This window comes from Zingiber officinale, chromosome 7B (assembly GCF_018446385.1).
Source record: "Zingiber officinale cultivar Zhangliang chromosome 7B, Zo_v1.1, whole genome shotgun sequence".
NCBI lineage: Eukaryota > Viridiplantae > Streptophyta > Magnoliopsida > Zingiberales > Zingiberaceae > Zingiber > Zingiber officinale.
This window is the reverse complement of record NC_055999.1, coordinates 119,104,592-119,124,614: the sequence shown is the minus strand read 5'-3', so window position 1 is coordinate 119,124,614 and position 20,023 is coordinate 119,104,592. Positions and strand designations below refer to the sequence as shown.

General features: G+C 37.6%; 5 protein-coding genes across 11 annotated transcripts; 3 read left to right on the top strand and 2 right to left on the bottom strand.

Moving 5' to 3' along the window:
- Window positions 1–45: 45 nt before the first annotated feature.
- On the bottom strand, window positions 46–1,921 carry LOC122007257 (GDSL esterase/lipase At1g29660-like). Its single transcript, XM_042563087.1, has 4 exons — window positions 1,440–1,921; window positions 1,133–1,369; window positions 617–887; window positions 46–533 (listed from the first exon to the last, which is right to left on the bottom strand). The coding sequence occupies exons 1-4, from the start codon at window positions 1,830–1,832 to the stop codon at window positions 295–297; spliced, it is 1,140 nt and encodes a 379-aa protein (XP_042419021.1). The 5' UTR covers window positions 1,833–1,921; the 3' UTR covers window positions 46–294.
- A 4,499-nt stretch (window positions 1,922–6,420) lies between these two features.
- Window positions 6,421–8,983, top strand: LOC122007259 (serine/threonine-protein kinase Aurora-2). Its single transcript, XM_042563089.1, has 9 exons — window positions 6,421–6,545; window positions 6,920–7,033; window positions 7,266–7,412; window positions 7,507–7,602; window positions 7,862–7,957; window positions 8,037–8,133; window positions 8,217–8,334; window positions 8,410–8,482; window positions 8,570–8,983. Exons 1-9 carry the CDS (start codon window positions 6,510–6,512, stop codon window positions 8,669–8,671), a joined length of 879 nt encoding a protein of 292 aa, XP_042419023.1. The 5' UTR covers window positions 6,421–6,509; the 3' UTR covers window positions 8,672–8,983.
- Window positions 8,984–10,060: 1,077 nt separating this feature from the next.
- On the top strand, window positions 10,061–13,932 carry LOC122007261 (deSI-like protein At4g17486). 7 transcript variants are annotated; one of them, XM_042563090.1, is made up of 3 exons: window positions 10,061–10,312; window positions 13,186–13,488; window positions 13,590–13,932. In XM_042563090.1, exons 1-3 carry the CDS (start codon window positions 10,171–10,173, stop codon window positions 13,760–13,762), a joined length of 618 nt encoding a protein of 205 aa, XP_042419024.1. In that variant the 5' UTR covers window positions 10,061–10,170; the 3' UTR covers window positions 13,763–13,932. The 7 variants fall into 7 exon arrangements, 4 of the variants coding, with proteins under 4 accessions (XP_042419024.1, XP_042419025.1, XP_042419026.1 ...); XM_042563091.1 differs by having other exon boundaries at window positions 10,062–10,312; window positions 13,201–13,488; XM_042563092.1 differs by having other exon boundaries at window positions 10,071–10,312; window positions 13,626–13,932.
- Window positions 13,933–15,257: 1,325 nt separating this feature from the next.
- Window positions 15,258–18,723, top strand: LOC122007262 (profilin-like). Its single transcript, XM_042563095.1, has 3 exons — window positions 15,258–15,501; window positions 18,059–18,196; window positions 18,357–18,723. The coding sequence occupies exons 1-3, from the start codon at window positions 15,379–15,381 to the stop codon at window positions 18,489–18,491; spliced, it is 396 nt and encodes a 131-aa protein (XP_042419029.1). The 5' UTR covers window positions 15,258–15,378; the 3' UTR covers window positions 18,492–18,723.
- A 431-nt stretch (window positions 18,724–19,154) lies between these two features.
- Window positions 19,155–19,889, bottom strand: LOC122007263 (non-specific lipid-transfer protein P5-like). The gene is made up of 2 exons (XM_042563096.1): window positions 19,412–19,889; window positions 19,155–19,346 (listed from the first exon to the last, which is right to left on the bottom strand). The coding sequence occupies exons 1-2, from the start codon at window positions 19,753–19,755 to the stop codon at window positions 19,295–19,297; spliced, it is 396 nt and encodes a 131-aa protein (XP_042419030.1). The 5' UTR covers window positions 19,756–19,889; the 3' UTR covers window positions 19,155–19,294.
- Between the last annotated feature and the right edge of the window lie 134 nt (window positions 19,890–20,023).

Here is a 20,023-nt window from a genome sequence, read left to right as displayed (position 1 = left end):
TCGAGGACTTCAAGTCTAGAGATTCTCTTTAGTTATAGTTTAGGGTTTAGAAACTGCAATATTTATATTAGCAAATTACTGCTCCATGCCTAATACAAACATTACTAGCAAACTACTGCTCCATGCCTAATACAAACATTACTAGCAAACTACTGCTCCATGCCTAATAACACCTAGATTTCTAATTTACTAGCATCATATCAGTCTATATACATGTGCTAACAACATATAGCTTGCTAACTAAAGCATATCATAGTCTGCCATTTATATATGATTAGAATAACCAGATGCGGTTTAGATAGATAACTTAGCCAGTTGTTGCACATTGATTGGGTACGCCACTGCCTTGCGATAGGAACCGTAAGCCTCGCGAGCGATCCGCTCGTTGACAGCATCAGTGGGGTGGAGTCCGTCGAAGAAGACGTGGGAGCTTCGGTGGCTGCACGCGCGCCCTCCTCTTTTGCACAGCACCCCCCTGCCTTCCTCCATGGCCGACGACAACTCGCAGCATGCCCTGCTCGTCTCGTGGAACCCTGAAGCCTCGTCCATTTCATGATCAGAACAGGCTACTGAATTGGCCGATGAACTGCATGCGTCGTTATGGTTAGCTGTTTACCGGTTCCGGTGGGGTTGCCGATGATGTCCCTGATGATCTTGTAGGAGTTGACATAGACGATGCTGGAACCCGGCATGGAGTGCTTCCTCTTGGCCAGCCGTCGGAGGTGGCAGTTGAAGAGGTCGGCGGCCTTGTTCACAGCTTCAACGCAGGCGCCGCCGCCGCCGCCGCTCCCGGTATGCGCATCGTGAATAGCTCTCACCACCGGAACGCAACCCATCGCCTGGACGGAGAAGAGCACAAACTTCCTTGCGCCGAGGTCATAGAGCCTCTGCCCGACACCGTAGTGAAAAAAAAAGTTAGGGTTTAGAGTTTTGGGGTTAGAGTTTTGGGGTTTGAGGGTTTAGAGTTTCGGGGTTTAGGATTTTGGGGTTTGAGGGTTTAGAGTTTTGGGGTTTGGGGTTTGGGGTTTGAGATTTTAGGGTTTAGGCACTTGTGTCATGTTAAACATTGAAAAAATTACCATAAAAAAATGTGGAGCGAAATGAAAAACGAAGCGAGCGAGTGCGAAGTGACCTTGAGTTGGGCCGACAGGGTAGAAATGAGGAGCCGGGTGAAGTTCGATCGGGCGGTCGAGTTGTTTAAATTTTCAGCCCTGGCAAAGTAATTGAGGAGGTAGTCGTTGCCTCCGGTCCCGACCACAAATAAATACTCTGCAAGGTGGTGGTTGGAGAATCCGGGCAGAGACTTTAACTCCACCAGTGTCTTCTGCTCAAACGCCTTTATTTGCATCCTCATACTCATAACTTCACCCTGCCATCAAAATATATTTTCTTAAAAGTTTTGATGGTGGGTTCTGATGGGATCAGTGATCGATTATTACGGTGGTGGAGCCGGTTTGGTCCAGGATGCCGGAGCCTCCGGAGGCGAAGTTGACACCGCAGACGATGCGTTCACCTCTGGTGTGGGGGTCGGCGTAAGGAGGAATGAGGGAGGGGAGGCGGAGGAGCTGGGAGAGGACGTCGACGGCGTTGCGGCCGTTGGAGAAGCGGCCAGAGGGGCCGCCCGGGAAGTCGATGCCGTAGGGGGCGTAGTCGGCTCGCACGGCCGAGCGGTGCAGGAAGTTATTGTTGCCGTTGTCCACCAACGAGCTCCCGAACACGAACATCCCCCTCACTTCACCACTGTGGTTGCCGCCGCCATTAATGCAGTGGCATTGAGGCAGTAGAAGGGAGGTGAAGGCAACGAAGAGGAGGATGAAGAAGAGTCGAGACATTGAGTATCAGACAAGAAACTAAATGACACGGTGATTTCTCACGGGAGATGGAAATGGTGTTACTTATAGACTAAGGTAGAACTCGACACTCCCTTTGAAACTTAACCAAGAGTGAATCATCGTCGGTCTGGTTAAATTCGGTTAGCTCAATTCCATTCAATTTAACTAGTACAGTTAGGTCATAAGATCACTAATGCATATTGTTTGGGGGAGGCCTAAAGGACGGTAGGTCATGGTGAAGGAGTAGGACAAATAATTCACCTATTCCGATTAATTTACTTGTGTTGAATAAATGCATTGGATAAAAAAGTTATGCCTATTTATTTGGGAGGACAGATTCAAAATTGAAGAAAGTTTTCCATATGGATTTTGACGTGGTGATGATGAAATGTCCTATCTTACTCTCACGGTGGAGATTAAGGAGGTCAAAATTAAGACGATCAATATATATAGGGCACTGGCTGGTCGGGTGAAGCATGCTCTGACCGGGAAGAAGGATCCGATCTACCGTCACCCTCGGCACGGGGAGCATTCAAACACCCAACGCTCAAGAGAGAACGATATGCAGAAGCCGAGCTGAGCGGCTATCTCACTCAGCCAGACAACAAGGTATGACATTGACAGAGTTCAACTTCGGCCGAGCAACTTCTCCGCTCGGTCTAACAGTAGACTTGACATCAGCTGAGCACGCAGACAGTGGACTTCCGGCCGAGCGGCTGTCCTGCTCGATTCAACAACAGAGTAGGCAGATAGTGGACTTCTGGCCGAGCGGCTATCCCGCTCGGCTTGGCAATAGACAATACTTGGACAGTTGACTTCCGGCCAAGCGACTATCTCACTCGGTCCGACAGCGGATAACACACGGATGGCGGAATTCTGGTCGAGCAGCTATTCCGCTCGGCCAAGCAGAAAACACAGCAGACTATCTTTTGATATCTTTTTGGGAGTTAGTGTCGTTGACAATCGGCATGGTCAAATAGAGGATCGTACGACGAAAGATTCCACTGTCACTTCAGAGATATACTCGGTCCGTTAAGGTACTGTGGCAGAGACATTTTATTGACGAGTCTTTTCAGGAAAAACTTGGCTATATAAAGGGGGGTCCGAGCATCGACGGAGATATGCGTTACATGCGATATTTATTGTTGCGCTATAGTTTTCTTGTTGTCCCGCTTCTTTGTTTTTCTTCGTCGGAGATTGACTTAACGTCAGTTGTATTGCAGGTTAGAGCAAAGTCCACATGAGATAAAAAAAAATATCACATCCTTAACATCTTATCTCATCGATTTTCGGGCGGTAGGTCATAAAATAAAATGAAGGAGTATGACAAATAATTCTCCTATTCCTATTAATTTATTTGTGTTTAATAAATACATTGGATCAAATAATTATGCCTATCTATTTGGGAGGAGAGATTCAAAATTGAAGAAAGTTTTCCATATGGATTTGTTTTAAAACTTATTTTACGTAAAAGATGGATTACTTATTCGTTCAACCGTTTTATGAATCTTGTGAACATATTTTTATCCATTCAAAGCATATCCCTCAACAACACGAGCTACGGACGACCCTACGCAGCGGGCCCTATGCGTGCAACACTATGCAACCTCTCGCCCCTTACAACCGATCCTATGAGGGTGGCATTGCACGGCCTTCCACCCTACCCTCCCCGACAAGCACTCTGCCACCGACTTCATCCCTAAAATCCCTAAAGATTCTTTTTTATTTTCTTCCCTGTAAATTTTTTCTCAATCCTAACTTTTCTCGTTTGTTAATTTTTTCCCAAACTTAATGTTACCTTCAGGGCTTTGGTGTAATGGTAAATGATGAAATTATTGATATGTATGAATGGAGAAGAGGTGTTATCTTCGGAGTTTTGGTGTAATGGTAAATGATGAAATTGTTGAATAAGTATGAATGGAGAAGAGGTGGAAGAAGATAGAAGTTTCATTGTGAATGAGATTTTAGTTCCACATTGAGAGTTTTATGACATGTTGATTGGTTTAAATTAATTCACATGCATTGAGGATGTGAACAAATACATGGGGAGAGATTCTCTTTTACGCGTGAGTGCGTAGGGGGTGCAAATCCAAGGTCTTGATTGTACTGAACTATGTTGACTTATGTGTGGGCACGATCTGTGCGCGTCGAATGTCGGACCAGAATTGAAACGGTGAGTCAAAAAATATAAATAAAATTTCCATTTATGGTCATTTAAAGTTGGTAGGTCTGCATAACTGACAAAGATATTAAAATCACAATTGAATTAGGTGTTGACTAGACTCGAACTCAATAAATAGCTACATCTGAATGATTCAGACTTTGTAATTCATCAGTTGGTTCGATTTTGGAAGTACTGATATTTGATGATATTCAAGTTGTATATTACATGAGAATATTAAAAAAAAGTAGTTCGGTATACGAAATTCTCGTTATACGAGGTCTTAAAAAAGGATTCATTGTACGTAACTTTATCTTACTTTTTACAAGAAGTTATTTTCATTATTCGAATCCGTGACCTTTTGTTAATGAGAATATAACAAAAGTTAAATTTATCATTTTACTATGTAATATATAATTCTTTTTTCTTAAAAATAAAAGAAAAAAAATAAATTTTATTTATTTATTTATTAAGTAAAAAAATAGAGTCATCAATTTAGATCCGTCCGTCAAATAATTTATGCATATTAAGTTAAAATTTATCCTAAACGGATCAGTTTACTCGGATTATGAGTCCAGACAAATAAATACAAGCTCAGGTTGGCTTGCGTATTTAGAAGGATTTTTTTTTTTTTCAAAATTAGATTATGAATATATGGTGATATGTGTTTTTTTTATAATAAAAGTTATGAATTTTGTTTTTGTCAAGCTAAAGTCTCAAATCAAGAATGATCCATTTTAATAAAAAAAAATTTAAAATATATTTATTTTTGAAATGATCAAATCCAATGAATTCTTTGTAAAGTTTTTTCTATTTAAAGTGAATTTTATTTATTTATTTGATAAAATTTTAAAATTAGAGTCATCAATTTATAACAAAACTAAACAAGCAAGTCCACTCGAATTATGAGTTCACCGGATGATTGGCTATTGACAGACTATTAAAAGGTCATGCCTTATTTTTGTTATTGTCGAAAACAAAAAAAAAATGAAAGGTGTCTTATCTATTTTTTATCTAAAAGTATTTTATATTATTTTAACAAGATTAAAATACTTTTAACCCCTTAGTATTTTCTATCCAATAGCATTTTACCTTCTAATATTTAAAAAATAATATTTAATCATATTTGACCAAAAGATAAATGTGAGAAATTTTATAAAAGATAATTATGTCATTGTCTTTTTTTTTTTATCATTTTTCAATAATAATATCAAGAGAGGAAAAATATATTGAATTGACTATTATATCTTTTGGTATAAATCCTCACAAAATTTATATATGTACTAACATAAAATAACTCTTGAAGGGATAATCAGTCAAAAATTCATCCCACCATCCTTACTAAATTAAAAAAAAGTCAGAATTCTAAATTAATGAATCAAAATTAAATAAAGATGAAATAAAGTTCATTATTAAAATTCTTCTCTTTATCATCAAATGTGGCGTACACTTAGTGATTTTAGTTCATTAATTTAGAATTTTGGCTCTTTTTTAGTTTGGTGAAAGTGGTGGAATGAGTTTTTGGTTGATTATCTTTTTCAGAGTTATTGTTTTATGTTATTTATGTAGGTGTGTATATGAATTTTACGAGTGTTTTATCGAAGAATATAATGACCAATTTAATATATTTTTTTTCTTTTGAGGTTATTATTGAAAAATAAAAAAAAGGTAATGACATAATTATTTGTTATTCATTCTATGTTACATTTAATGAGAAATGTATTTTTTATATGAATTTTGTTTTATTTTCATTTGATTTTGGTTCATTAATTTAGAATTTTGACTCTTTTTTTTATTTGATAGGGACGGTGGAATGAATTTTTGACTAGTTATCCCTTTAAAGGTTGTTATTTTCTATTATTTATGTTGGTGCGTGTATGAATTTTATAAGGATTTTATCGAAAAATATAATAGTTAATTTAATGTGTTTTTCCCTATTAAGATTATTATTGAAAAATAATAAAAAAAAATAAGGGTACAATTGTCTTTTATATGATTTCTCACATTTGATTTTTGGTCAAAGGAGGTTAAATATTATTTTTTAAATATAGGGGATAAAATGTTATTGGATAGAAAATATAGGGGTTAAAGATATTTTAGCCTTCTAATAATTTTTATCAATCAACTGTATAATAACTAGAGTAATTTTAATAAGTTAAAATGATTTTGATTAAGTTTTTTTGTTTTTTGTAATAATTTTGATAAGTTTGGAGTTGTTTTAGCAAATAAAGACACTTTTTTTTTAATCATAAATTTGAGCTAAATTGGACATGGGCGAGTTGAAGCCGGCCCAATACTCCATTGGGCCGGTCCAATCCACGTGGCCTCTCGGTCCACATGGAGACCTCGTGCTTGGGCTTCCAAGAATCCGACCGTTGGAACGCCAGAGCAATAAATACCAGTTCTACGCCCCCTTTTCTTTCCCTCACGTTGCGTCGCGTCGGCGTCGGGCTTCGTCTTCCTCCGAGTCAAACTCGTCGAGCATCTCCTCGATTGCTGCTCAATCGCTCTCCTCCATGGCGGTCGTCGCGGAATCGCAGTGGGAATCGGAGGTAACCTTCGTTAATTTTTCGATCCCTGTGGTCATTGTTGGTGATCCTTCGACGATTAGGGTTTGCCGTTTATCTTCTCCCATCCAGCCGATCAGCTTCTATCTTCTATATCATTTCTTCGCGTTCGATCTGTTATTTTCTCCATATTTACACGGAGATTTGGTGGTTTGTTAAGTTTCTTTTTTGAAATCTTTGGGGTAATCTTACTGTTATGACTCTTGAATTTATGTTAGCAGATCTAGGATTTCTATTTTACTATTCTTGTTTTTCGTTTTGGTTGGATCACAATCCTTTGTTTGCTCTACAAATTTAGGCCCTTTCCCCTTCTCATTGTCATGGCTTTCGTATGACTTTGTTTTCTTCTCCCAATACAGTCTCCTTCGAAAGCTTCGACAGTGGAGAAGCGATGGACGCTCAGTGATTTTGACATCGGGAAGCCCCTAGGAAGAGGAAAGTTTGGCCATGTTTACCTCGCAAGGGAAAAAACGGTATGAGGAATCACTCATCACAGATTTTATCTTATGAATCCTTCTTGAAACTAATAATAAATATGGATAAATTATGAATAATTCAAGGCTTGAAATTTGCACTGGGATGCCCTCTTGTATTTTGTCCACGACGAATTTATGTTCAAATCCATAGCATTGTAGTGCTTGTTTTGCTGGTATTTTTGATCCTGTTATCTCGTACCTGAATTTTGAGCTGCAAATTGGTGAACAGAGCAGCCATATTGTAGCATTAAAAGTGCTTTTCAAGAATCAGCTCAAACAATCTCAAGTTGAACATCAACTACGTCGGGAAGTTGAGATTCAAAGCCACCTCCGTCACCCAAATATACTACGCCTGTATGGATACTTCTACGATCAGGTTGCTGAAGGCTTAAAGTTGTAATCATTGTTGTTGCATTTTAGTTGAATTCTGTTTACAGCTCAGCTGACCTAGATTCTCATTTGTTTCACAGACTCGAGTTTACTTGATCTTAGAATATGCAGCCAAAGGTGAACTTTACAAGGAACTGCAAAAGTGCAAATGTTTCAATGAGAGACGAACTGCTACTGTGAGTTCTTTTCTAACATGCTTTACCATAGCTTTATTCGTATTCGGTGAATGACAATTATCATTTGCTTTCTCTTTTTCTGTTTCTTTATGTGTGTACACAAGTTGTAGATTTGTTAATTCATCCAGTTTATTGTAAATTCTTTACAAACATGCTTAACAACTTTTTTTCATCATCTGTCAATGGACACTAATCATTTTCATTTAGCATTCAAAATTCCTTTTGTACTGATTTGTTCATTGTGTTAACAAATTTTCAGTACATTGCATCTCTAGCACGAGCATTGATTTATCTCCATGGGAAACATGTGATACATAGAGATATTAAACCTGAGAACTTATTGATCGGTCTCCAGGTAAACTATCTTCCGTTTTTGTTTGACTTCATGTATTATGACTAAAATGCTTACAAAATGCATTCTTGGTGTTGCTTAGGGTGAGCTGAAAATTGCAGATTTTGGGTGGTCAGTCCACACATTCAATCGTAGGCAGACCATGTGTGGAACGCTCGATTACCTCCCCCCTGAAATGGGTATGTCAAATTTTACCGCAGCGGCACCCACAATAAGTTTTTTTTTCCTCGCCTTACATTCTTCCTCCATATATTTGTCGTAGTGGAAAGTGTACAACATGATGCTAGTGTGGATATTTGGAGCTTGGGTGTATTGTGCTACGAGTTTCTTTACGGCGCACCTCCATTTGAGGCAAAGGAGCATTCAGATACTTACAGAAGGTAAACCAGGTTCTCCCAGATATCAATTCTATGCTCACTAGTATGCTCGATCATTGATTGTTTCATTGACTGCAGGATTGTGAAAGTTGATCTTAAGTTTCCCTCGAAGCCAATAGTTTCCCCTGCCGCGAAGGATCTTGTTAGCCAGGTGTGCAATCAATGAGACCTTTGGAGTTTTCACACCAGTTTATATATTCCATCCTCTTTCGCAGCATGACCATATGATCTTGTTTAGATGCTCGTCAAGGATTCATCGCAGCGCCTTCCTCTCTACAAGCTGCTCGAGCATCCATGGATAGTGCAAAATGCTGATCCTTCAGGTGTATATCGAGGCTGACTGCTGCTGCTGCTGTCTAATGTTAGATATCTGTTGTCCAATTTATGACCGTCATTAAAGAAAGACTATGGTAGGAAGAGGGATGCCAAGGAGCTCAACCTCTACCTCAACATCAAGCTAAGGGATTGAGAAAGCATGAGTACTGTTAGCATGTCAATTGTTTTTTTTTTTTTGATAATTCAAATGCCCGATTAATCCTAAAAATAGATGACCTTCCCTGAATAACTACATCATACCTAGAGAATTGAAAGTTCGAATGATCAACTCCTTAGAGAGTAATTATAAATAAGAGGATTAAAGTGCCAATTAAGTAATTTCATTTTCTTTTTGTCCAAGTCATTTTTTTTTTTTGGTGAGCATCCGAGATTCATATCTATGAATTGAAAGATCCTAATGATTAACTTTGTAATCAATTGTTAGAATCAATAGGAATAAATTGAGATGATTCCACGAATAAATAGGGTTTGATAGACAAATTAAGAGGATATATTCAGAATTAATCACATGAAATTTGAAACATCTAAATTATTAAAAAATGGGAAAAAATATTATTTAAGTTAATCATTATAATTATAATAGAAATCCAATTTTCTAACTTTTTATAAAAGATTAATTTTTAATAAAATATAATTATATAATGAGGTCAACAAAATCATGGTAAACGTTTTTTTTATATAATTTTCAAAATTACTTTAGTGGGAAAATTAAAAATAAAAATTAAATGGACGTCCATCATTTATTCACAAATAAGACTCTTATATTATTCATTTCTGATTAAAGTCAAATAAGACTCTTATATTACTTGATCATTTGTTCGTGTAGAAGTTAACATTTAATTTTTATAATATGTAGAAATTAACATCTAATTTATATAATGTGTAGAAGTTAGTTGTTAGTTTCTACAATAATAATTCTATATATCATTTTTATTTTATTTATTTGAATAATAACTTGATTAAAATAATATTTTAAAGAATAAAATAAATGATTAAGATTCTGATATTTATTACATTTTAATGAATATTAGTTGATCATTACACAAATATAATAATAAAAAAATAAAAGACAGAGAAAAAAATAATAAAAATTTAAAAATAATAGAAATTTTAGGATAGTTATATAATATATAGTAAAAATTGATCATTTAAATTTATTAAAGTAAATTATTTATCTTAAATTTTAAATATAATGATTGCAAAAGATTCGTTCTCAGTATGTCAATCCGTCTCAGATCAACACGAATAACATGTCAATCCGTCTCAGGTCAACACGAATAAAATAAAAACCAAGACTACATATAAGGGAAATTTGTCGTGGGTGGTCTAACATTTCTAAACATGATAATCAAACTGTTGCTTGTTTATTTTGTACCCCAGACACACGATACGGCTCCTTAGCGTGGTCCAGCGGCACAGTGAGACAACTACTTCCTGCGGCCGTAGATTGTCTCTCCTCCTCGGATCTCTCTAGGGTTTCTTCCCTCGATCCGTTCCCATCCCATGGGCTCCGGCTTCTCCTCGGTGTCGCCGTCCGAGGACAAGGCCTCCGTCACCCCCGTGGTGCTCAACGTCTACGACCTCACCCCCTTGAACAACTACCTGCGCTGGCTCGGCCTCGGCATCTTCCACTCCGGCATCGAAGGTGAGTAACCGCACCTCTCTTATTCCTTAAAAAAATCATCATTTTTTTCTTTTCTCCTAAACCATTGCATGATGATATTTGATGCGATTGGCGGAGCCGATTTGATGAGTTGTTGATTCGTTTCTTTGTACTTCTGTCTACATTTTTGGCAAATTCATCCCCTTGCCTCGAACTTGGTTGTTCTAAGTAAATTGGTTCACCGACAAGATTGAATTGATGAACGGGAAGGATGATAGCAATGAACTGCTGGTTCTCTGATCTGATATATCTTTGTCATCGTTAGGAATTTTCAGCTCATAATAATAATAATAATAATAATAAGCTACCAGAAGAAAATTGATATATGAACCAAACTGTCAAAGAATTTTGGCAGTTGCAAAGGGGAAATGAAGGAGCTGACTTTATTGTCTTATTTTGTTTTACCTTTCGTCATGTAATGTCTTGTTTAATGATTGCAATCTGAGTAGATTAAATTTATGGTAGACAATCAACATAGATCATATTTCTTCTCTGTTTGAAAGTTCTAAATTGAATGTTAGCAAGTATGAAACTTTCTATTGTATCAAGGAAGAAGATCATGATGCCCCCAGGGTTATGATGCAGCGGAAGGGCATCAAGTTGTCACCCAAGCACTCGTCGTTCGATCCTCAACTACGGTGCATTTGCAGGGATTTTTCCTCTAAATGTGACACGCAACTATGGAATGCTGGGTTTCTGAGCCGTCCACTCCAAGTGCTTCCCGATTTACCCTAGCAGCCAATGGAAAACTTTCTTGAGGTCAGACCGATCACCCTAGGTTTGATGTTACCTGGTTCAATACATATTTTTTTTAAGGAAGAAGATCACGATGAAATAGATTAGCAATGCAAGCAATGGTAGATACTAGATAAAGAAAATAGTGAGAGTTTTGTCCACTTCCATATAAGAGCTTAGAACATGAAATAGAAGTATTGTTGGACAACAAATGCAGAAAATTTAAGATTTTTTGTTTTCAAAAAATGGATACTTAATGTGAAAAAGATCAATACCATTTTAATGCAACATCTATTCACTATTAACACCGATGACAATGTTTTGGGTATAAATTGATCAAATGACATGATTTGAAAGATACGTGGTTCTAAATAGGAGAGATGATTTTTTTTCTTAATTTTAAGTTATTTGGTAAAATTAACAAAATATTTGTAATAAACAAATATGTTGGAAATTATAGGCTCATTGTAGAGCATGTTACTATGGTTATTTGTCTCCATCAAGATGACACTGGCTGCTAATTCATTATGCTATAATTTTAGCTAAGAAATGAGGCATAACCTACTAGTTTTTATAGGAAATGCATTCAATGAATTGTGCAGTCAATGAGCTTCCTGAAGAGTATCTAGGCACAAGAGATGTCTTTAACCAAAACAATCAAGAGCTTTGTGATGATAATCATTGTATTAAGTCAATAAGATCTGTGAAGTGGGCAGTTGCCACTTGAGATGTTAGTGTTATTAGTTATGGGCTGTATCGATGCAATCCACTTAAATCTCTTCATGAAAGATTTCGAGGCGCCACAGTCTCTCCCTGATATTCTACCTTCTACTGATAGGATTTTTACTTGAGTAATTCTCATAAAAAGAGAGTTCTATATACATAGCTCTTACAAGTTTGCAGGATTGCTCTAACACCCAAGATTTTGAACTAGTCTGCCTTTCATCATCTACTAATCAGATTTCATTGCTATTATCATGACAGTCCATGTCCTTAGCCAAAAACATGAAAAAACATTGGAGTTCATTATCATTCATATAATGAAACAATATGGCCACTACAGAGTTAAGTGATCTTATGGATAGTCTAATGAAGTTATTTTATTCAACTAGACATGCTTGACTTTCAAACTATGAGTGCTTAATGTAATTGTCTCCAGCGTTTGGACAGAACTTTTGGAGAAGATTTATTTTATGTAAAATATGATGGCAAGTGCTTGAAGATTCTACTTTTTAAGTTCTCCTTCAAATTGGTTGTCAGTCAAAAGAATGATTGACACAAGATTATTTTTAATTTTTTCCTTTTAACCTGAAACTCTAATTACAATTCCATAATTTAAACAAAACCAACACACAACCTTAGCAGTTTTTAGTTAAAGAGTAATGATAGTAGCTCAAGTTGTCGAGTTCTGTTTTAAGAAAGGCTCTCAATAGGGACAATGAACGAATAGGTGGATAGGTGGTGCCCACTGATAATTTTATAAGTTTAAGGGTACTACACTCTAATTCTTATGTAGTAACCAAACAAATGCTTTACTCGTTACATAAGATGGCTTTTAGTACTACACTAAAAGTGGCTGCTTTTCGACCAATTTGGGATTGATTGTCTTGACTCTTAATAGTTTCTTTAATTTGGGAGTTAACTCAGGAGATTCTTCACACGAGTAAGTGATAGGTGACACCATCACTAGTATTTCCAGATGAATCCAACAAGATCAGATGTGAGGATGCATATGGATCATGCATATGTTCATTCTTTTTAACAAGATTTGATGGTGGTTCTGTAATTATATTTCAGTAAATATAAAGTGTGGAAGGAATTTTTCTTAATGTATTAGTATCAGATTTAGTGTATACTATTTTCTATCTGATTGAATTATCGATAACTCCAAATGTTGTCGTTGCAACAAACCCGATAATGATTAATATCAACTTCTCTCATCATCATAGTGATGATCAGATGTGTCCTTCCTAGCTTGTTATTTCCTAGTGAAGGGAGGATAAATAGCCATTCAGAAATAAGATCAATCAGTTGATCGTTAATAGTTGGTCATTGTTTCATGACTTGTAAAAAATATACAATCCGTCAAATGCTTATTCGTTGTAATATATGTTGTTGAGGGTTTATCGAAGCAGTCCATGGTTCGGAGTACGGTTTTGGAGCCCATGATTTTCCCACAAGTGGAGTGTTTGAGGTGGAACCAAAGACCTGCCCTGGGTTTCTCTACAGATGTTCCATCTTGCTGGGTCATACAAATATGCCCCCGTCTGAATTCCGTGGATTTATAGAACGCGTGGCTTCAGAGTATCACGGAGACACCTACCACCTCATTTCAAAAAACTGCAATCACTTCACAGATGATGTTAGTAAGAGACTCACAGCTCGACCGATTCCACAGTGGGTTAACAGGCTTGCAGGGCTAGGTATTACAGTATTGATTCCTAGGCTTTCTTTGTTTCAAATGTCATAATTTGAAGTTCTAGTCTTTGAGTTGCTTATAGTATGGTCGAATGTAACTGCATAGGCGCACTTTCAAGTAACTTCAAAGTTTCTCCTGCAGAGGATGGCCCAGAATCCTTCTCAGTCATCACCACAACAACACATGAACTACAGGAAAGTGACGATCCCGATCAAGACAAGCATCTTTTATCGCCCTCCGGCGGGGAGGTGACTATCGTGAAAGAGGTTAACAGGTGAAGCTTTCATATCTGTTCTTGGTGGTGCATTTGCAACACCTGGTGATTCAAATGGATAATTTGCATTAGTTTGTTGTTTAAAAGTCGATAAAACTTTGTAGGCCATGAATTTCATAATTGTATTCATTATTGTTCATCTAAAGGGTATGGTAAACATGTCTCTTCTTCTTAGTATGCATTATATGGACCGGAAGTAGTGAAAAGAATAGTACAAATGGTGGACTGATGCTATTATTATTCTGCAAGCCAGGTTGTGTCGAAGACAACAAGTACCATTTGATTCTTTTCATTTTTCATTTATATTATATATATATATTTTATTTAAAAAATGGCATGTAGGACCAAGAAATAGAACTATTTTGGTGGAACTAACGGTTCTCCTGAAAGGTTCTAAAGTCCTTCTCACTTTAAGAACAAGAAAAAGAACTACTTTTTTCAAGCTATTTTCGATTGATCTTGACTTGAGATTGAGGTTCATGTTGCTGTGCCTCAAAGCAATTTGATTGTCTTCTCTACTGTCAATTTTTTTTTATTTGACATCATATATTTAATTTATATCGATTAATTCTAAGATGATTGATTAGGTCTCTTGAAAATTTTTATGTCACCGAGGGCGTCTTCCCTACTCTTATGGATCATCCATAGTGAGTAGTAGATATTTTGGGTGATGTATATTTCTGTTGTTATTTGAGTTTGGATTTTCATTCGGTAGATAATATAAGCTTCTTAAATTTGTAAATAGCTTGTTTAAAAAAAAATTAATCAGGTCAAATAATATGAGGCAATCGGTTTAGTTATATAGAAATTTTTCATCAATCGATCAAGGTAAATCAAGAAATGTACATGACGAGTAATTCAAAAGTCTAGCATCCCTTGATTGCGAATCTCATTTAAAGAATTTTTTTTTTATAAATACGTTGTAGTTGGGATAGTCCTTTCACTACACCATAATCCCAGAATAAGTAAATTGATAGTTTAGTTCAATACCATGTCGTCTCAAATTGAGCTCAGATCTTCTTATCCGTAATCTTTGGTCTTCTTTTGATCTCTTTCGTAATTTACACATTGAATCGCGATCGGATTCAATCGGAATCCTATCAAAATCATCTGTAATTTCTCTAGATTCACTTTCCTTTCTAAATTGCAGGTCGTCTCTGATCGGTGCTATACAATCTACAGAGAAATTGTAATCAATTTTAATTAAATTTTAATCACGATTCGAGGTACAAATTATAAATTATAAAAGAGATCGGAACAAACCATAGATTGAGAATCAACAGATCAGAACTCTGATTTAACATATGGCCCGCTAATTATTAAATGCAAATAAAATCAGGAAAATGAAGAGAAAGAAACACCACTGGCAATCCATATCGACCGTCCATATTTGAAATTTGAGATCTCGCCCGTTCAGATCACGAAAATAGACTCGGATATTTCTCTCCCTTTTGTGGCGGTTTCGTAATTCCAACGCTATTTATTTATGCTATAAATAAATCCCCTTGTCTCGCTATCTTGTCCAAGTGAGAGAGATCGGAGAAGAGAGGAAGTCAGAGCCAGCAGCAGTAGCCGCCGGCGAGACGAAGAGGAAGAGGAAGAGGAAGAGAAGGAGAGAGGATGTCTTGGCAAACGTACGTCGACGAGCATCTGCTGTGCGATATCGACGGCCAGAAGCTCAAGGCCGCAGCGATCATCGGCCACGACGGCAGCGCCTGGGCCCAGAGCCCCTCTTTCCCCGAGGTATGATCTGATCCGATCCGATCCGATCAGGTGATATTTGATTTTGTGATTGAGAGGGGAGGGCGAGGAGGATCTGAACTCCGCTTCCCCGATGCCGTCTGTTGGTCTTTGCTTTCGGATTGATTTTCTAGTTTGATTGATGTGAGGGTTCTACGTCTAACTGCTAAAAGAGGGAGACTTTAGTTCAGTTTGCGAGTTTTTGTATCATTGATCTTAGAGATCTGACGGTTGACTACTTTGGACTTGGATTCTAGAGGTTAGGGTTTTCACTTGCTAGTTGACTGTGGAGATTTCTTATTGTAGGATTAGATAACTCTCCTAATTTTCTGTTTCTGGATGGATATGACTGTTTTCGATGTTTGCTGCGGTTGGTTTCTACGGCCGTCGATGATTGATCGTGCTGATTTATCATGCCCGCTTATCACCAGGTTTGTATATATCTATCCGGAGAAAACAATGGACTTGCTGATCTTCGGTGGTGGCGCAATGCTTAGTTGCATGTGACGATAGTTAACCATGTGACAGTGTGAGCAGCGACAATTGAAGAGATGAGCTCGATACTTATATATTTCCAAGTCAAATGCATGGGGATCTTTATATCCATGTAATTTTGGAGGTCGGGTATGTGGATGTATGAACAGCATGTATCTGTGTTACGTTTCCCGGGATCGGGCACCATGGGCAGCAATAAGGAGATGTTGGCACCAATGGCGATGGGTCAATGGTGATGCCGCTAGCTTAGGGCAGTGGTGAGGGATAAACTGGGAGTGAGTAATGTTGCCCTCAGGTTGATGGTGCCAACATGCTCTGTCCACGTCAAGAGAGATATGCACGATGAGATACAGATTTGAAAAGGAGATTGAGAGTTGCATAGAGAGAGAACATGAGAAGATTTTTTTGTACTCCTTATGAAATAGAATAGAAGAGAGAGAAAAGGATGGTAGCGTATAGGAATTAGAGAGGAACTGATAAATTAGAACTTCTTATAGCCATTTTTTCTTGCTACGTCCTGTGTTATTTTATAGATTAAAAATTTCAATTGTCTTAATTACTTAGTTTTCCTTTGACTAATTCAAGGGTAGTTTATTTGACAAGTGTTTTCATTCTTCCATTTTGGCTGGTGCTCCTATCACAAGTGAGTCTTTGCATCCCTTCAATATCCACTAAAACCCTTTTCTATTACTATTTGTTTTGGTCCAAGTTGTCAATTCCATTTGATGGTTTTTTTTTTCTTCCAAGATTCCTCCCCACCTTGGCCTTTCGGGAGTGAACTAGGTTCATTACAGTTTGGTAGGCTAGTAAATTTGTATGCTTCCTGCTTGGTTCTCATCAGTAGGTTCTCTCATCATTTTCTTCACCATCTCAAGTTGTGCATATCGTAACTATTTCAAGACAGCTACATAATCTAATCCTTCTATTGTGCTTTATTCAAGATTTTTTACTTATATTAATATTTCAATTAATTAAGTTATTTTATTATATTGACTAATAATTTCTTTGGTCACTCTTCTAATTCTAGTATCTATTTATCACCTTTGAGAACTACTCAACTCTTTTAATTTTAGTGTCTATTTGTCACCTTTGAACATGCCTGCACCATCTTAATCTGTTTTATTTCAATTTATCATCTATTGTGCTCTTCTTTTGTATTGTTTTGTCATGCATCAGACTATACATCACTCAAATAATTTGAGCTCATTTGTTCTTTAAGTTGACTTTCTTTAAGTATGCAAATTGCATTGAATATCTACTTCCAGTGATGATTTTTTCTTTTTCACAAATGTATTTGTAGAAACAATATTCAGAAAGTTTCTTTAGAAGTGCAGCAATTTTCTCATGTGCTAACTATAACCTAAACATATTTTTACTCTATTTGATGCCCATTTCAAGATGAGTGTTGATGCTTGCATGTTGAACAGAAGTGTTTGTTTGGTTTCCAGATTTATAAACCAAGGTAGCATATTTGTAGGATTAAATTTTTAGAAATTGAGATTGTTATAAATACCAGTTTGTGTCCTTTTCTTCATATTCTCATATGGATAATATTTAGGAAAATCAACTCATTGGAGTTCTATTGTTCCAAGTTTATTGACTAAAAAAACTATGATGTGCAAATTTCAGACCAAATGAATTCTATTAGAAACACAAGATTTGCAGATTACCATCAATTACCATGACATGGGAATTGAATGCACATACGCATATGTTGCATTAATTATTTACATTGTGATTAGATATTTTCAGATATAAAAAACATGTAAATGTTTGTGCTGATGTAACATATTATGATTGTTGTGTTGAGGGTATTTTTTCTTTGCCTTATTGTAGTTATGTGTATCAGTGTTCTACTTGCTTGTCAGACTCAATTTTTGAAGGTTGTTTCATTCATTATGTGCAGTATTCACTATTAGAAAGAAGAGAAAATGTCTGAGCTTAAACCATATATATACATACATACTGCAGATTCTCTGTTTCCTACTAATAGTTGCGTTACAATGGATATGGTTTCTCTGATCTTGTTTTATCTTTACTAATGACTTCTGTGTTTTCTAAACAGTTTAAACCTGAAGAGATTTCTGCAATCATGACCGACTTTGATGTACCCGGTTCTCTTGCTCCAACTGGATTATTTCTTGGTGGGTTGAAGTACATGGTTATCCAAGGCGAGCCAGGTGCTGTTATTCGAGGGAAGAAGGTTAGCGACTCGTATAATATTACCATCATGCTAACATTTAAGTTTGTAATTACTTTTTAGAGAATAACATTGCCTATATACCATGGACCAACATCCATCACTCAGTTGTTAGGCCAACTTTGTTCTATTCGCAAAATCTTATTTACATACATGCTTTCAGGGTACTGGTGGTATCACTGTCAAGAAAACCAATCTCGCTTTGATAATCGGTATATACGACGAGCCGATGACTGGTGGGCAGTGCAACATGGTAGTCGAGAGGCTTGGTGATTATCTCTATGATCTAGGTTTTTGAACTTGGTGTTTCGGAACTTAAATCCTGGTATTTGCCATAATTCCTTGCATGGGCTTGAACAATCTACTTTCATGGAGTCTGTCGTACATTGTTTAAAATCTGCTACTTCTGTTCATTGGCATGATCTTGTTACTGGATTTTCCTACTGCATCTGCATTTAGGAGTTGGCATTTCTGTGTGATTCATGTGTGTATCTTTGCCAAGGTTGAGAAATGAACATGGTTTATGTATAGCTCTTATTTTTCGATATCTACTCAAATTTGGTTTATGTAATTAGCCATATTTTTGTTCTTTTAGTTCATCAATCAGATAATTTGAGACTGTTTAAGCTAGGAAAGATCAAAACAATAGAAAAAGATGAGTTAGAATTAGTCGAAGTTGGTCCATTCCATGTGATTATCAAGGGAATCATCATGGGAGAATGTGAATGAGTTTGAGGCTGTCGAAGACAAATTGGTTTGTTTTCTATCAAACCTCTATCAAAGATGAATAATACTTCAATAGTGTTATTGGGGTAGCGGCAACTACGACCGACCACTGCAGTGAGCATAGTGAGAGGCGGTGCTACTGTCTCCGGCCACCGTCTCTGGCCACCGCGGTGGCAACCTGCTAACACACAAAGGTTGAGTAGGAGGAGATCAATATACACTAAACCAACACATGTTTTTTAAAGCGAAATTCTGTATTCCTTTATTTATTGCATTTTGTTCTTCAGCTCAACATTAAAATGAACAGGGAGTCCTGTTCTTGCTCCAGATTCAAATCCTTTTTATTCATAAGTGTGGATCACTGGCTTCGTGATCTTAAAGGTGTTGTTCCTCCTCGGCTCCCGTCCCAACCGCCGCCGCTTTAATCCTGCAAAGGAAACGATCGATCAGAACGATCTGAATTGAGTCGTTGTGGATGGATTTGTGGCTTACGTGTCGCAGTGGACGTCGGGGGTGAAGTCGAACGTGGCGTCGACGTTGCAGTGACCGGGTAGTGTGGTGACGCGGCCGTAATCGATGCCCTGCATCTTTGCGGCGGCGGCCTGGAAGCACGTGCAGGCGGCGACGCGGTCGGCGCGGGTGGTCATCATGCCGGCCATGGACTTCACGCCGTCGCAGCACGGCACTGGCACCGGCACCGAGGGTCCATGCCCCGTGGCGTACGACGTGCAGGGCGTGAACGACTGCATGAAGGTGACGCAAGGATGCGGGGCGGCGGCGACGGCGGCGACCGCCAGAGCTACGGCGAGGAGGCGGGCGGCGGCGAGGGGAGACATTTGCGATCGATGCGTGAGAGATGCGAGTGAAGGCTGTGGCAGTGGTGTTTGTTATATAGAACGGTGGCGGTGGTGGTGACGGTGGTGGTGGTGGAGCCGTGGAAGAAGGGGATTCAGGTGCGTCATGCTCATGCGAAGGGAGTGAGCGGTATCCGCGTGATCGGTTGGAGTTGGGCGCAAGGAATAAAAAATCCAACCCTAAATAAACAAACAAATAAATAAATAGAAGGGCTTAGTGGGTTGGAATTGCAAGTCCGATTGGCTGGTC